Raw genomic sequence first — 18369 nt, 5'->3', positions numbered from 1 at the left:
ATATATATATATATATATATATATATATATATATATATTTCTTTTCTTTTCCTTTAATCCTCCCTTATCGGGCTTATGCTACTCTGAACAATGCCTGAACTTAGTATTTTGAGCACTTCTTGCGTTGTTTTTGCCTCTTCACAATGACTCGCTTAACTTAGTCCTAATTCCTAAGTCGCTTTGGACAAAAGCGTCAGCTAAATAACTAAATGTAAATGTAAAACCCCTCAGATCCTCTCCCACAGTTGAATAAGTGTCCATGCTGTCAAAGTCTAATTCTGCTGTCAACAACAAACAACTGAAATCACTTAGGAAATAAATGTAAAAGAGTAAATATAGTTCAGAATGTATTTATATTTTAATTATTCAGCATATCAAAAACAAACATCATTAGATACAACTTTAATAAGTACACATTTGATTAAGTGTCATTTATTTGTTATTTATGATTCATGCATCAGGCACAACATAGGCTACACACTATTCATAAAAATGTCATACAGCATCAAACTCCAGCTTCATTAGCAGATTATGCACAAATCATTTACATAAAAACAGGCCCTAATTATTGTGGGCGTTCCTGATTCAGATCTTAAATACGGAGTAAAATAAGTAAATTGTATCATGTTAGCATGTACACTCGTAATTATTAAATATGAAATTAGTAAAGGCAAAATCTACCTAAAAATAGCTACTGTGCAATTCAAGAATCAAGAATTTTCAGGTGAAAGTTTAAAATTATTATTTCTGTTTATTTTCATTACTTATATCACTATACTACTACACTATATAATACTAGAATTCTGTCACACCACTGTATGGACGAGGACACAGAGATAATGGTAACAAAGGTTTATTTAGACACTGTATGCAGCTCCGGATAGCAAGGAAGCACAAAAGGTCAAACTCAGGGAATATAACGTTGAACTTAGAGTCTTTAGCATGCATGAAACAGATATAGTCACTCAGGGCAATGAGCTGGGATTCAGGAAGCTTCGCTGGTGGAGACAAACGGAACGGGTCTTGATCTTGAGGATATCCAGGTAATCGCTGATCACTGATACAGACAGAGAACACACAGAGAGAGTTGTGGAAAGTCTGAACTTGAGAATACTTGCGGGATCGCAGAGACACTTGGGAATAACGCTGGGGAGTCACAGACGTCTGAAGACGAGACCGGACAGTGAACTGTGGTGTGACTGGGGTTTATATCCAGAGTGAGCGTGGCATGTGAAGTGATGAGTTGCAGGTGCAGTTAATCAGAATTCGGGTGAGTGTGATCGAGACCAGGTGTGTTGAGTTGACGCTGGCTGAGGTGTGCTGAGTGGATCCGTGACAAATTTAGCTACAAATTACAGCCAGATGTCTCCAAGCCAAAATGTTAATGTCTTTACTCTTTTCAATTACTGACATTTTAGCTTTTCATCAAATTCTTCAACAAACATACGGAATTCTCTTGCTTCTCTAACAGCATCAACTATTACTGTGGCAGCTTTGCCATCTGCTAGGGTGTACGGATTTCTCTTACTCAGCTCATTGAATTCCTGTTCACTTTCAGCATAATATAAGTTCATGATGAACCCTCTGTTACGTCCGGCAATTCCTTTCTGCTTTTTTCTTTCATTTGTGAGTGCCTCTTTAATAAATGTTTGATCATTTATGAGCAACCCACAACAGTTTGCACCCTTTGCCAAATTCATCCCGTACAGAGCAGACTGTCCCGTCTTCAGGCCATCGGGACTTAGCTCAAATCTGTCCGGAATATCGATGATGATAGGTTTTCTGTCGGGAAACACAGCTTTAAAATTGGCACGTGTCTTGACCTGGGTGATCAGAACAGCAGACTCCATTTTCTTTCTTTTTTCGTCGATGAAACTCTCCTTAATGGTGTTGAGTCTGTCAGGCACCAGAACGCAGAAGTTGGGCTCTGGGTAATAGACAAGGAGAGGATGTTCCTTTGCCACGGCTACGCGAATCCAGCGGTCCAGCCAACTCGCAATGTGAAACTCGCTACCGCTGTGGAACTCATGACCAGTCGACATCACGGTGGGTGGGATGGAGTCTTTTCTCAGCTCCTCTCTCACAATTTGTAAGTATTCACTGTAGATGGAGTTGAAACTGATAGTATCGCTATCAACGAAACTGAAGTAAACCAGGCAACTTCGATCTTTCCCCCTCAATTCCTCCACAAGTTTTGTAGTAGCTGCGTCATCTTTCAGACGCTCTCTAATACTCTGGTACGGTGGCTCAGTCTCATCTTTTGCTATTGTTCCACCGCTTCCCCAGGTGTACGTGATTATTGAATACTTGATTTTACAGTTGTGCCTGAAGGTCTCGAGCTTCTTCAGGACCTGAACTAGTTCTGGGCTGTGTTTTCCATTCATGCCAAAAATCACGGCTACGTCTTCCAGCACGTCTTTGCCATTCTTGTCCTTCATAAATTTCTTATCCTCTTCCTCAAAGCCGTCATTAAGAGCATCGAGTAGATAACGACATCTTCTCTGTGCCTCTTCCACTGAATCCACCTTCAAGGGTATATTGATCAAAAACTTGACCTTTAACTCCTGATGAAGAGACAGAACACACTTATTAAGTAATTTTGGTCAGTGAAAGAACCAATACGTTCTCCCTCCCAACTCAACACATTAACGTTTGGTCAGGAGAGTAGCCATTGACTTCCATAGTATTTTTCTCACTATGGCTGTTTGATTACCAACATTATTTAAAATATCTTCTCTTGTGTTTAACAGAAGAAAGAAACTCATACAGGTTTAGAACAACTTGAGGGTGAGTAAATGATGACATAATTTTTATTTTTGGGTCAACTAAGCCTTTAATCTCACCGGAAACTTGTCGATTTTTACATAATGGAACACATTTTATTTTCTAAGTATTGCAATAAAAATGTTCAAAGCGAATATTTTTTTCTAATCAAATGTCTTGTAACCACTTTATGATATATTATGGATGTTTAAAAGTAACTTTTGTTACTTAAAGCAGACAAAGACCACTTATAAATATTATGACCACATTATAAAGCGCTTTAAAAGAAGACTTTGTTTTGTCGCTTTACGCTTTAAGCAAAGTATAAGATGTAGTATGATACTGTGCAGATCTTAAGTAAACAATGTCAAGATATAAAAACTGTGGGATAAATTATATAATCTATTATAACTTAAGTGGATAAAATTATGTACATTGTGTGTTTTAAAACATCATATTATTAATAGTTATACCCACAAATAGGTAAGTATTATTTCAACTGTTACGATTATTCGTGAGATGATACAACACATTATTAGGTTGTTTATAGGGCATTATGCGTGTATTATAATGCATTAAGAATACCCTTATAATGCATTATAAATGCAGGATTCATCTGGTGTTATAATACATTGTACTCTTAAAAGTTATAACCCCAATTAGGTAAGCATTATAATGTATTGTAACTGGTGTTATGATTATTCATAAGATGACACAACATTTAATAATAAGGTTGTTTATAAGGCATTATTTATATATTATAAAGCATTAGGAATACCCTTATAATGCATTATAAATACAGACTTCATAGAAAGTGTTACCACATTTAGCATTCCACATACTTCATACAACAAATGGAACAAATACGCTTTTAATCATTGTATCATTTATTTTAAAATCATTTGTAGGTTTTTATAAGTGGTTGATCATATGAATTGAAAGTTGAATGACATTTGTAAGCATTTCAATTTCCATTAAAAACAGTGATCTGTTAATCATTATGTAATGTTTAATAAGTTCATTAGTAAACATTAACAAGCACATTATCTTATATTTCTAGCTATGTGAATATACTGTATATTAACTAATAATCTGTTAAGCATTGTATAATGTTTCGGATGAAAAGTATGATGCGTCAAAAAAAAAACAATTTAATTGTAGCACATAAACAGTGTGCTTGCATGGTACTGTTAAAAATAAACTGGATAGTGGAGTAGTCAATATTTCATAATTCAGTGTTTGTAAAGCTAAGTAACTACTGTATCATAAATAATGTTAAATATAATGTCTGACCTGAACAGAGGGGTCTCTGGGCCTTTTGCTGCCTGGGATTGTACTTGCCATCTCGCTCTTCGTTGCTCCAAACCAAGTGAAGTCCAGCTGCTGATCCGAGATATATAAAGGATCTGAGGGTGGTTATAATATTACAGTATGAGAAGAGATGGGATTGGTTTCTGATAAAACTGCTGTGCTGTTCAAGCGCAAGTTTCCTTGTGACAGTGAGGTAAATTAACCCCTTACCAGACACCCCCCATTTTGGCAAGTGGGGCATAAATGACATACCCAGAATCAAAAGGTTGCTGATCATAAGTCATTCTGCGGTGTGTTTCCGGTACAATGACGTAACTCGCTGCTTAACTATCACAGTGCGATGCATCGTTGAAGAAATCAACTAGCTAGTCACGACGGTTTCCCAAAACCGTATTGTCACAAATTGGTTGTTCAACCACGTTGGTTGATGATGTCACCATAGACTGTAAAAAAATATGGACGTAGTGTCCGTGACGTCACCCGTAGTGTTTCAGAAGAAAATTTTTTAACCCCAAAGTGACATCAGCGGCAATCCACCTGTCACTCAAGTGACCACGCCTTTAATTATGCCGAAATTTACGGCTTAATAAAATGTAAACGAATGAGTTATAAAAAATTCACCTTCCTCACAGTTGTCATGAAGGGTAAAATTAGCTTTACAGACCAAAACCAATTGTTGCACCAGCAGCCGGTCGGTGAACTGAAGTCACTTCCGTGTGGCTTCAAGAGAGAGACTGAAAGGTTGCCGCTCAGATGTCACGCAGGTATTGGAGTAATAACGACTTTTAATGAATCTGTTCAAGATGGAATTAATGCTAGATGTTTTGCTATAAATTACAGACATGGCATCTGAGCACTAATTCTCTTTTTTCTCAGTTATCTTGCTTTATTTCCAGATTCAATCAAAGGCTTGCTCTTGTATACTAGAGCATATTCACACATGCGCACTCTTCAAAAACTATGCTTTCAATCTCTTGACAAACTAAAAGACGTAAATGACATTTGTATGTATTCTAAATAAAAGATACAGGTTGTACTGAATGTCAGCTTGCTTATTTGGATCAAGATAAGGATTTATTGAGTCCACATGTCATGCAAACAAGAAAATCGAGCGTGGCGTTAGTTCAGACAGGCCATGTAGGCATAGTTGGTATCACAAGTTTGATCAGCTGTCAAACAGCTCCACCCACTACCATTCTATATCAGACCGGGATATACGCGGCACCACTGCTCACAACCCTCCCTCCCTCACCACTATAAGTATCAAGCATATTTCTGTGCACCTTCTGGCTATCGTCTTCTTTGTTTCAGATTACCAAGGCTTCCAAGTCCTAGCTGTCATGAACATCATCGCCAGGACTAGTGGTTGGCAGATATATCGCCATGGCCAATCAATTTTTCTGATTGGCTTATGTGTTGGAAGCAGGACTTTTATTTTTACAGCGCTCTGGACTTTTATTTTGATGGGCAGCGCTGTTACACCCACTTCAAGTTATGCCCCTTCAAGTTACGCACCACTTCAAGTTACGCCCCACATCAAGTTACACCCCACTTCAAGTTACACCCCACTTCAAGTTGCACCCCACTTACACCACTTCAGGTTACACCCCACTTCAAGTTACGCCACTTCAAGTTACGCCCCACTTCAAGTTACGCCCCACTTCAGGTTACACCCCACTTCAAGTTACACCCCACTTCAAGTTACGCCACTTCAAGTTACGCCCCACTTCAAGTTAAGCCCCACTTCAGGTTACACCCCACTTCAAGTTACGCCCCACTTCAGGTTACACCCCACTTCAAGTTACGCCCCACTTCAAGTTACGCCACTTCAAGTTACGCCCAACTTCAAGTTACACCCCACTTCAAGTTACGCCCCACTTCAAGTTACGCCCACTTCAAGTTACACCCCACTTCAAGTTACGCCACTTCAAGTTATGCCCCACTTCAAGTTACACCCCACTTCAAGTTACGCCCACTTCAAGTTACACCCCACTTCAAGTTACGCCCCACTTCAAGTTACGCCCCACTTCAAGTTACGCCACTTCAAGTTATGCCACACTTCAAGTTACGCCCACTTCAAGTTACACCCCACTTCAAGTTACGCCCCTTCAAGTTATGCCCCACTTCAAGTTATGCCACTTCAAGTTATGCCCCACTTCAAGTTACACCCCACTTCAAGTTACGCCCACTTCAAGTTACACCCCACTTCAAGTTACACCGCACTTCAAGTTACGCCCCTTCAAGTTATGCCCCACTTCAAGTTACGCCCCACTTCAAGTTATGCCACTTCAAGTTATGCCCCACTTCAAGTTACACCCCACTTCAAGTTACACCCCACTTCAAGTTACGCCACACTTCAAGTTACACCCCACTTCAAGTTACACCGCACTTCAAGTTACGCCCCTTCAAGTTATGCCCCACTTCAAGTTACGCCCCACTTCAAGTTATGCCACTTCAAGTTATGCCCCACTTCAAGTTACACCCCACTTCAAGTTACACCCCACTTCAAGTTACGCCCACTTCAAGTTACACCCCTTCAAGTTATGCCCCACTTCAAGTTATGCCCCACTTCAAGTTACGCCCCACTTCAAGTTATGCCCAAGCGGGAAGGAAGTCGACCGGAAGTTGAAGCCGGCCGCGTGCCACCATCTTGTAGCAGAACTTCACCTGCTGTTAGCATCCCATTGACTCCCATTCATTTTGGCGTCACTTTGACAGCGAATAACTTTACATCTGAGGCGTTTGAAGACTCCATTTGTCCATTATTTATTTCTAAAGAAACACGACAATGTATAAAATGCTCCATTACCTTGTAGCTTACGTTATGGCCCCGTAAAAACAGTTTTAGTAAAAGTAGGCTAACGATTGCGTCATAACCACACAACTCTCTGTCGCACAGTAGAGAGATTACCGTATTGACGGGAGGAGAAGCTCGCGGGCAATCGGGGGGACGTGGAGGCAAAATGACAAAATAATTAATCAGAATACCTAGCAAAAGTTTCTCCTGCTCCTAGCTCGTGGACACCTCCTACTCACGATCTCCGTCTCTGCAAGATTCGGAAGGGAATGATTCAGATTTCTCATGCCACAGCCACTAGAAGACAGACGGGTTGCTCACGTCACATTTACGTCGTCAAGCTCGGTTTGAGTCTGCGCGTCAGGAACGGAAGTCCTAAAAAATCGCTGAAAATGGGCTTCACTTGCCTCAATTGAGTTCCAATGAGATGACTCTGTCCATTTCTTATACTGTCTATGGTTATGCCACACTTCAAGTTACACCCCACTTCAAGTTACACCGCACTTACATTTACATTTTACATTTACATTTATTCATTTAGCTGACGCTTTTATCCAAAGCGACTTACAATTGCTATATATGTCAGAGGTCGCACGCCTCTGGAGCAACTAGGGGTTAAGTGTCTTGCTCAGGGACACATTGGTGTCTCACAGTGGATTTGAACCCGGGTCTCTCACACCAAAGGCATATGTCTTATCCATTGCGTTTTGAACGTAGAAGTGTGATAAAGGCGTGATAGGCTATAAATTTTATGTGGATAAAGGCATACATTTGTACATGACTACACATGTCCTTATAAGGCCAAGAAAATAAGTTTTAATCTCGTTATTACGACATAATTGAGTGGAAAAAAGAATATGTATGTGGCAGCAATGCGTCACCATACAAAAGCACCACAGCTTTTAAAAAAATAAAGAGGACACAGTCGTAAACTGGTATAGAAAACAATAAATTAGGCAACCTCTATAAATTTACATCTATTATGTGACATCTTATCTTACTGATGACATCACTTGATTTCCTTCTTCCAGTTTCCTGAATATCTAAGAAGAGAAGCCCATGGTAAGTCCACTGTCTCTTTTCAGTTATCAGAAATCTTCTCATTTATCTCATGAGTTCATATGAAGCTTTAGTTGAACTCACTGGTATGACCCACTTTACTGTTAGGGAATTGTAAAAAACTAGAATACAAATGGATTAAACTACTTAATTTAGTGAGTATAACATGATTGACAACACTGGGTTTGATACCTTGCAGCAGCCATTTCGTAAAATACATTTTTTTTCATTAAAATTGTCAGTGGTGTTATTTCTTATGGGTAACACCAGTAACACCAGTGACTCCCATTTATAGATAAAGTTTATGCAAAGCTATTCATTTAGATTGTATGCCAAATGGAGCAATTTAGTCTCATCTACTTAATTATAGTTGAAGAATAATGATCTTTGGTCTTATGTGTGTCACTGGAGATTAATTGTGTGCATCATTACTTGATTTTAACTGGTTTTCAAATATGTTCATCGTTATAGCAAATACATGGTAGCACAAACATTTTAAGATTTTAAGACATCTTGCCACACCAAAAGTGACCCGGTGTTGCGGATCAACTGGGGATCATGTGACCTGGGGACGTGTGTGTGCACGCAGATAGTTTTACCTGGATTTCCAGCAGATGTTAAACGGTGACAGATTCATCACAGCGAATTTTTCACTGAGCAGATTTAAAAGCTTTCCACGTTATTGTTAAATGTTTATATCATATTAGGGCTCTGTTGTTTACTCTGTCGCTGCTCCGCTGTATGTTTCAGACGCCTTTAAAGGGATAGTTCACCCAAAAATGAAAATGTTGTCATCATTTACTCACCCTCAAGTTGTTTCAAACCTGTATGAATTTCTTTTTTTTTGCTGAACACAAAAGAAGATATTTTGAAAAATGTCGGTAACCAAACAGTTGATGGACCCCATTGACTTCCATAGTAGTTTTTTTTCCTACTATGGAAGTCATTGGGGTCCATCAACTGTTTGGTTACCGACATTTTTCAAAATATCTTCTTTTGTGTTCAGCAGAAAAAAAGAAATTCATACAGGTTTGAAACAACTTGAGGGTGAGTAAATGATGACAGAATTTACATTTTTGGGTGAACTATCCCTTTAAGTAGGGTTGGGTACCAAAACGCGGTTGGGTTCCGACGTAAACGGTAGTAACAAGACCGAATAAGAACGACATTTTTTTTACCGCCCACTATAAAACATCTTGTGGCACGAATGTTCCAATAATAAAACATCTCCAGTTAACCATCAGAGCATTAATTTCGTTCATTTGTTAAATAAGAGACGATCTAGCGCTGAAATGTGTTTTTTAAATCAAGTGATCAAAGTGCTCGTGAAAAATAAATAAAAAATAAATAAAATAAAATGTACGAATGCAGATTAGAACCCAAAACCTCTGACACGCTTGACGAAAGTTCAAGTTCAGCAGGCTGCCAGTGTGGTGGTGGACATCACAGATGATGATAACAGCAGCCGTTCCTCTTCGGGTAAGTCTAGTATTTTAATGCCAACTGCAAATCTTGCATATCAAGTAGGCTAGCAAACACCGTTGCCATTCAACAGCGAGTGTGACAACGTGTGCAAAATGTTTTAACAAAGTTCCAACACTTAAACGAGGCTACACTGTCTGTGTTAAATATTTCTGCTCAGTGTCAGATATTTCTCTGCTTTAAAGTAAAAGTCATAATATGTTAAGACAAAATGTTGATCTTAACTAAAGTGTTTTACATCAGTATTATTTTTTTGACAAAGTGTGTGCGGTTTCGTTTGTGTACCGGTTCAAGAACCATTTAAGCACCGGAACCGTTTAAAAAATACAGAGTAGATACTGTTATCGGATAAAACCCAACCAATACCCAACCCTACCTTTAAGGGAAGTTTTAATGTGTTTTAATTTAGCGACACACAGACCACGCCCACATTATTTTGTTACATTCGTTTCAATGAAATTCGTATCTATTATTATCTATTATAGTATCTATTTGTATTTGCAGAGTATTATTATGATACCAATTTGTGGCTTAATTTAAATTGAGCAGCAATACTGCTGTGGCTAAAGGCACATGTCAAGCATTTATTTTTATTTTATTTTATTTTATTTTAATGTTGCTGAGGAATGAGTTAAAGAATAAAGCATACAGTACACTCCATAAATGTTCATCAAAGAGTGGTGAAAATTGATAAGCCATAGCTTATGGATCCACTGAATTACCCACACAATTTATTCAGGGGAATGTTCAACAAACATATTCATTAGCTAACAGTTATGAAAGCAACAATAACAAAAGAAAGAAAAAAAAAGGCAAATGTGCATGCATGCAGGACAGCTGTATTTGCCAACGGTGCAATGTCTGACCACACAGTCCCACCTTCCACATTCTGAACATTCAATCTACGGAAGAACAAACTATAGAATAAGTTATATGTTCATGAAGAACTTGTCACTTGTTTTGCAATGTATATATAAAAAAATGTCTCGCCCATTGGCCAGTTCATACCTATGCTGCTCTCCATCTAATGTAATCATGTTATATTAGTAAATAAATGTCACAGTTGAATAACCTTTTTATAGTAAGACCAATTTAACACACCATTAACATTCATTGTGAAATGTTCACATCTCCTCTTTATATAATCGCACTCCTTTCTTGAGCAGCGATCGGGATATTGGTTATCCTGCAAAGTTTTTGATTTGATTTAATTATTATATTTGTAATAATTCATCATCACTATATCATATGTTCTGCTTATTTCAGTAATACAATTTGTGGTTGCCACTCAATGTTTTTCAAAGGACTTTAATCACTAAAGACAAAGTGTTCTCTACATGTCCAATACAAGACATTAGTCATTCAAGTTCATGCTCCTACTGAGAATAATGTATAGACACTTTTATCCAAAGAGACTTGCATTGTATTTCAAGGTACACATTTTAAATTCAGTTTTTGCTTTCCCTGGGAATTTATATACAATATGTATAAAATTCACTGAATTTAAATGATTATATGATTCTAAGAAGATGCAGAATAACATACAGAATTGTTCTGAAAGAAGAAGAGTCAAAATGAGTTTTTATTTTTTATTTTATAAATCTGTTGAAAATGTTACAAGTTCATAAGATAATTAACTTCATGACCCTATAAGCATTATGTCCAGGGGAAAGGATACGGAGGCGTCAGAGCTGGTTGTACAGAAAAGAGATCTTAATATAATCAGCAGAGTAAAATATGATGATAAGTGTTTTTATGTAAAAATAATAGGTCCATTATAAAGTTATAGGCTATATACGCAGATCAATAAATGCAACTTGTTGAAAACATTTCAATGACTTTGCGATTTATGTTTCTTTTAGGCAGCCTAGCTACTTTAATTTAATCTACATCTGTTGTTATTTGTGATTAGAACTCATGACAACACACTACAGAAAATATGATACACTAATGTTGAGAAGAAGATTCTTACACGTCTTCTGAAGTGCGCGGACAAGTCTGTTCATCCAGTGAAACCGAATGCCCCATGTTAACGTGGTTTCTGAGCTTGACACTAAAGTATGTTAAACTTCTTTGAAATTGCGTGCATCAAATACGTAGGAATATACACTGCAAAAACAAAGCGCTTTAAACGCATGCAGTGTAAACAACTGGTGAAATATTCGTTTTTAATCTGTGATCCGTGAAATAGGGCACGAATCTGTCGCCGTTTAACATCTGATGGAAATCCAGGCAAAACTATCTGTGTGCACGCGCGCGTCCCCAGTGGATCCGCAACACCGGCATCTGTGTGACACTCAGAGAGACAGACTGACAAGCTCGAAGTTCCCAAACGCTTTGCTCTGCCCTTGCTGCAATGTAAAAAGCGGCAATATGACTTATACAATTCGATTTGCAAAATATTCTTACCGTTGTCTCTATACGAGCTGATATCTTGCCGACAGCATCTCGTTTTGAGTTCGACATATCGTATGGTTTTGTGTGATTTTTAACAACTTGAAGTTACGCCCACCTCTTTCAGTCCGCGGACAGACACATCTCCATTCTCCAATAGCTGGCTAACGATGTTTTCGGGAAACACAGACTCGTTGAACTGCTGACAACGCCTGAACTTGTGTCCATAGTAGACGATGTTTTCGGGAAGCGCAGCCCTGAATAGACACATATCCAACATGATGTGGCGCTGACACTGTTTATTCTTTGTTATAAATATGCTTACTTGATTCTCCTGCTGTTGGGGGGAGGTGAGGGGGACTGAGAGCGGTGCGGAGTAAAGTTAGTCTAACGTGACATCTCTTTTTGGGGCGTTCTAGTTGTTTTTGAGGACAGTTTGATACCCGTGTTTAGGTTGTACACGTTCAGGAAATAAACCTCAGCCGTTTGGTGCTTGTAAACCGGATCCTCGATCGTCTCCTGTCTGTTTCTCTGGGAAAGTGCACGACGTCACATTATATTTAGAAAGCCAACACTTGAGAGTTTACAGTTCAAGACTCGGAATTACTGAGACTGCTATTAATATGGCGATATACAAGCTCAAACATAAAAACGGTCTCCTCTTATAACTATTAAGGAGTTAATATTAGATTGTTTAACTTGTTAACACTCACCCCTAGTCAAAAAATCCTAAAGGATTCCAATAAGAATTTTTTTACAGGATTCTAATTAGTATTTCTGTCATATTTTGGAACCATTCCTTTAGGATTTCCAATAGGAATTGTCTTATAGGACTATACATAAATATCCTAGAGATTTCAATAGAAATTGTCTTACAGGACAATGCATAAATATCCTTTTGGATTTTCTACAGGATTTTAATAGGATCCAATTAGGTCACTACTTGGGTTTATATGGGATTTCCTTTTCTTTCTTTTTTTTGGTTGAATTTTTTAAGGATCCTAAAGGTGCACTTTTCCAATGTTTTTCTTTTACTAATAGTAGTTTTTTGATTGTGTCTTGCAGTTTGCTTAAACTCACCTCAATGTAGATATTGTTCACTGTTTAATGTAAGTTGTGCAACCTGCAGTCACATTATAAACAGCATGGCAGGTGATTTGGGCACACAGTATTAGTGCACACATCTCTAAGGCACTGATAATGGATTGATGAAATACAAAAAACAAATCAACAAATGCATTTTCTGTTCTTTTAATTTCAGTAGTAATTTTATTTATTTATTTCTACTTTCATAACTATTGAATTTATTACTTTTTTTTACAGATTATATTTATTACAGACTTACACACACATACACTCAAACACACTCACAGACACACACACAACGATAACTGAAATACAACATTAAACATATCCTGAACAAATCAGTCTGATTCACACAAACTCACACACACACACACACACACACACACACACACACACACACACACACACACACACACACACACACACACACACACACACACACACACACACACACACACACACACACACACACACCAAGTGTGAAATACAATATTAAAAATCCTGAACAAATCAGTCTGATTCACACAAACTCACACACAATCATTGTGGCGCCTTTTTTGGCATCTTGCATTCATCTGCACATTTCTGGGAGATGGCCTTCTTAATTATACTTGCTTCAATATTGAATTTATTTTTGATGTAGCCTGTAAGGAAATAAATAAACAGAACATACGTTTACAAACCATAATGATTATTGTGGAATGGTACTGGGCATCTATGTTCACAACAGAACTCCTCAAGGGAAGCCTGTGCCTATATTCTTGTTCACCATTACATACTAGGGATTAGGGCTGAGAGAAAAAAATCGATTCACCTAGCTATCACAATTATTTTTATTTTTTACGATTCTAAAATAGATTTTTTTAATCTAGAATCAATATTAATTCAAATTCAATTGCTTTATTTTTGTCCTCGCTTGTAGAAGAGGCTGACAGAAGTTAGCCACTTTAGTTCCAACAGAGGATGAAATGTGTCTTTATCTATGAGTGTTGAGTGACGTAACATCACAAGTGTTCGCGTGAAGAGACGTGAGACTGAATGCACTGAAAGCCCTCGCGCTGCTCATATGCAGAGAGAGAGATAAGACAGTAGAGCTGCACCCTTCATCTTTAAAAGACTGATCTCCATTCAAACACACTCGCAATCTTTCAGTCCGTCTGTCTATTAAACTTTGACAAAATCATATCACAACATTCAGATCTGTGTTGGCACTGCCGCTGAGAGAGTCGTCATGAAACAGCTTCACAAAAGGTCTTTTAAACCTCATAATAGTATCATTATTTCTGTGATGCAATAGATAAAATGATCATAGAAGTACTTGGATAAAAGTTTAAAGTTCAAATATGAACACTGATGTCTTCGATAGCGATCAAAATCAGCTTTTGATAGAAACTTGGTGCTTAAAATAACGCATTTGTCGATTACATTGTTTCGCCACTAGGTGGCGACAAGTGAATGTTAAAAAATGTATTTGTTATTGAATAATTTATTCAAGAGAATGTAGTACTGTATGATGCTTCTGAAATAAAAGTCAGAAATTATTTGTTTTAGTAAATATGACTCATCTTATACATCATGTACGGTCTGTATAAGCGTATGATTAAATTTTTTCCGATGGTCTAGTGTAGGGATGGGACGATTACCGGTTTCACTATAAACCACGATAAAATGTACTGACGGTTAGTATTATCGTTCAAAATTTAATTATCATTAAAACCGTGTTTGATTATCGCGATTTTAATAACTCACTGTAAATCCTGTCCAGCCAGCAACAGTCTGACGCAGGCGCAGCGCGCAATGTTGTTGTTTTTTTATTCGAGAAGGAATGGCGAAAGGCAGTGGCCGTGCTCGGGAGATTTTTCAGCCTTTAAAGAGGACCAAATCTGAGGTGTGGTCATATTTTGGCTTTTACAAAAGTCCTGAGTGAAACTTAATCGAGGATGGTCACTACAATATGGGGGAAACACTTCAAATCTGCCGAGTCCTCTTGTGTGACCATCACCCACTGTTTATAGCGAACGCAAGGCAAGTTAACTTACCAAAAACTACGTCTGAGAAATATTTGGGCACAAAATGTTGTTTTGAGTTGAAATACTTTATCTCACTTCCGCGAATAAAAGTTCGCAGCAAGTGGCTTTGAGCCAAAGACGAGTGAACAAGTTCAAACAAGACTATCATTGTACACTTATTACACCAATTTTTTTTTACCACACAATTACGGGGACATATTGAATTGAGATTAATGTTTTAAATCTTACCTGTTTGTAAATCCATTTTGTACAGCGTACAAAACAATCGCCCAAGTATTTGAATGAAACGAGAGAGCGCGTGCGCGTCCTTTGCGATACATGGATGTGCGCTGTGTTATGATGCGTTGCTATTGACGACGGTCATTATAAGGAAGGAAATGCCACAGAATATAATCTTGCTTAAAAAAGTGCATAGAGCTGCTTGTTTTATTTGTTGTTTGTTGATTTTCAAATATTAAACTGTTTTTAGTGTGAGCATCAGTTCTTTTTGTACACTTTCATCTCGTTTTAACAAAACCGTGATAATATTGATAAAAAAAAGTCCAGTATTTCTCGCGCTCGTCATCAGCTGTCAGTCACAGTTGCCAGGCGACAAGAACAATCCTCTGTAGGCTAGACCGGTCCGAGCGCTTCAGATGCGCCCTTTGATATGGGACGCAGCTGTAGTTAGCAACAATTTGTTAATATTGTGAGAATAGACCTACATTTTGTTTCTTTAATTTTTGGAACTGCATATTTCATTAAGTATTCACGTGCAAATGTGAAGTAACCTACTGAAGTACCTTTTTTCCCTCACATATGATTTTACATTAAACTACACAAAAGTATATAATGTAACAACCTTGAAAATATTCAGAAGTAAAATGCAGTAGTAGCATAATATAAATACAAAACTATAATAAAAACCCTGACAAGGAGTTTTTTCCCCTGCAGAATACATACCTCTAGTTTTACTCTTGATACTTTAAATACATTGGAGGATGCAAGATAATTTTGCTTAACTAAGGTTTTAGTAGTTTTTCCCCAATGCAGTATTAGTAGTTATTAAAAGTACTTTTTTCAAAAATATACTCTTTTTGAAAAAAAGAAAAGATAAAAAACCTCAGTGACATGGGAGCCGTCGATTGAATCAGCCCTGCAAAGAGAGGAAGGGGCAGTAGAGAGGAAGAGGCAGTAGAGGAAGAGACTGTAGAGGAAGAGGCAGTAGAGAGGAAGAGACTGTAGAGGAAGAGACTGTAGAGGAAGAGGCAGTAGAGGAAGAGACTGTAGAGGAAGAGGCAGTAGAGAGGAAGAGGCAGTAGAGGAAGAGACTGTAGAGGAAGAGGCAGTAGAGGAAGAGACTGTAGAGGAAGAGGCAGTAGAGAGGAAGGGGCAGTAGAGAGGAAGAGGCAGTAGAGGAAGAGACTGTAGAGGAAGAGGCAGTAGAGAGGAAGGGGCAGTAGAGAGGAAGAGGCAGTAGAGGAAGAGACTGTAGAGGAAGAGGCAGTAGAGAGGAAGAGGCAGTAGAGAGGAAGAGGCAGTAGAGGAAGAGACTGTAGAGGAAGAGGCAGTAGAGGAAGAGACTGTAGAGGAAGAGGCAGTAGAGAGGAAGGGGCAGTAGAGAGGAAGAGGCAGTAGAGGAAGAGACTGTAGAGGAAGAGGCAGTAGAGGAAGAGACTGTAGAGGAAGAGGCAGTAGAGGAAGAGACTGTAGAGGAAGAGGCAGTAGAGAGGAAGGGGCAGTAGAGAGGAAGGGGCAGTAGAGAGGAAGAGGCAGTAGAGGAAGAGACTGTAGAGGAAGAGGCAGTAGAGAGGAAGAGGCAGTAGAGAGGAAGAGGCAGTAGAGGAAGAGACTGTAGAGGAAGAGGCAGTAGAGGAAGAGACTGTAGAGGAAGAGGCAGTAGAGAGGAAGGGGCAGTAGAGGAAGAGGCAGTAGAGAGGAAGAGGCAGTAGAGAGGAAGAGGCAGTAGAGGAAGAGGCAGTAGAGAGGAAGGGGCAGTAGAGGAAGAGGCAGTAGAGAGGAAGAGGCAGTAGAGAGGAAGGGGCAGTAGAGAGGAAGAGGCAGTAGAGAGGAAGAGGCAGTAGAGAGGAAGGGGCAGTAGAGGAAGAGGCAGTAGAGAGGAAGGGGCAGTAGAGGAAGAGGCAGTAGAGGAAGAGGCAGTAGAAAGGAAGAGGCAGTAGAGGAAGAGGCAGTAGAAAGGAAGGGGCAGTAGAGGAAGAGGCAGTAGAGGAAGAGGCAGTAGAAAGGAAGGGGAAGTAGAGGAAGAGGCAGTAGAGGAAGAGGCAGTAGAAAGGAAGGGGCAGTAGAGGAAGAGGCAGTAGAAAGGAAGGGGAAGTAGAGGAAGAGGCAGTAGAAAGGAAGGGGCAGTAGAGGAAGAGGCAGTAGAAAGGAAGGGGCAGTAGAGGAAGAGGCAGTAGAAAGGAAGGGGAAGTAGAGGAAGAGGCAGTAGAGGAAGAGGCAGTAGAAAGGAAGGGGCAGTAGAGGAAGAGGCAGTAGAGAGGAAGGGGCAGTAGGGGAAGAGGCAGTAGAGAGGAAGAGGCAGTAGAGAGGAAGGGGCAGTAGAGGAAGGGGCAGTAAAGAGGAAGGGGCAGGAACCACAGGTGAAGACTCTGGGCTGGCAAATCCGAAGTGGGTCCAGGGAGAGTTTGGACTGGTGCAGTCATTAATGGAGTGCATCCTAGAACAAAATACTAGGTTTTTATATCTTTTGACGCAATCACTTCGAAAAATGTAAAACTTTTCATTGGGTTACCATTTTATTAAAGTGTTAGAGTTTCCACAAGAACTCTTAATCTCTTTTAATTCGGCCAATATTTGTTGATTGACTCCACTGTCATTGCTTGTCCTTGTTGATGTTGTTGCCTCCCTGCTTGATTCCTAGAATTGTAAAACATTTGTTAATACAGTTTGTATGTAGTTATTAAAGGGGTAGTTCAGTCAAAAATTAAAACTTGCTGAAAATGTACTCAACACCAGACCATCCAAGATGTAGATGAGTTTGTTTCATCATTTAAAGAAATGTAGCATTACATCATTGACTCACCAGTGGATCCTCTGCAGTGAATGGGTGCTGAGAAAATAAGAGTCTTGTGAGAACTTTAATAAGAATCAATGTATACTTTGTACAGTAAAGTCTATGTAGTGTTTTATTTTTTATATTTGTTCATTTAATTTATTTCTTGTATGCTACAGTTAAATACATCTAGAATGAGTCTAGAGCCCATATGTAACTTTGTTGAAATAATCTTACCTCTTGGTTTTGTCCTGAGATTTCGGAGTTTTGGAAGAATATTTTTCTGTGGTACTCAAACGTCATTGGAGAAGATATCAGTCCAGATTTGGGGTTAGCTTTGTTTGGATGTTCTGACTCTATATTAGCATTGACACATTCTCAGCAACTGTCTCTTATGTTTGGTATGGTGGTGGCTAAAAGGGTGATCTTGATGGACTGGAAGTCCACTGTACCAC

At 38.8% G+C, this 18369-nt stretch overlaps 1 protein-coding gene across 2 annotated transcripts; it reads right to left on the bottom strand.

The window, feature by feature from the left end:
- Positions 1–339: 339 nt before the first annotated feature.
- Positions 340–12251, bottom strand: LOC309497012 (uncharacterized protein). 2 transcript variants are annotated; one of them, XM_082167257.1, is made up of 3 exons: positions 11822–12251; positions 4057–4169; positions 340–2564 (listed from the first exon to the last, which is right to left on the bottom strand). In XM_082167257.1, exons 2-3 carry the CDS (start codon positions 4105–4107, stop codon positions 1404–1406), a joined length of 1212 nt encoding a protein of 403 aa, XP_082023383.1. In that variant the 5' UTR covers positions 4108–4169; positions 11822–12251; the 3' UTR covers positions 340–1403. The 2 variants fall into 2 exon arrangements, with proteins under 2 accessions (XP_082023383.1, XP_082023382.1); XM_082167256.1 differs by lacking the exon at positions 11822–12251 and adding an exon at positions 4327–4450.
- Between the last annotated feature and the right edge of the window lie 6118 nt (positions 12252–18369).

The sequence above is a fragment of the Leuciscus leuciscus genome (assembly GCF_965113295.1).
Source record: "Leuciscus leuciscus genome assembly, chromosome: 4".
Lineage (NCBI taxonomy): Eukaryota > Metazoa > Chordata > Actinopteri > Cypriniformes > Leuciscidae > Leuciscus > Leuciscus leuciscus.
This window is presented reverse-complemented; position numbering and strand designations above follow the sequence as displayed.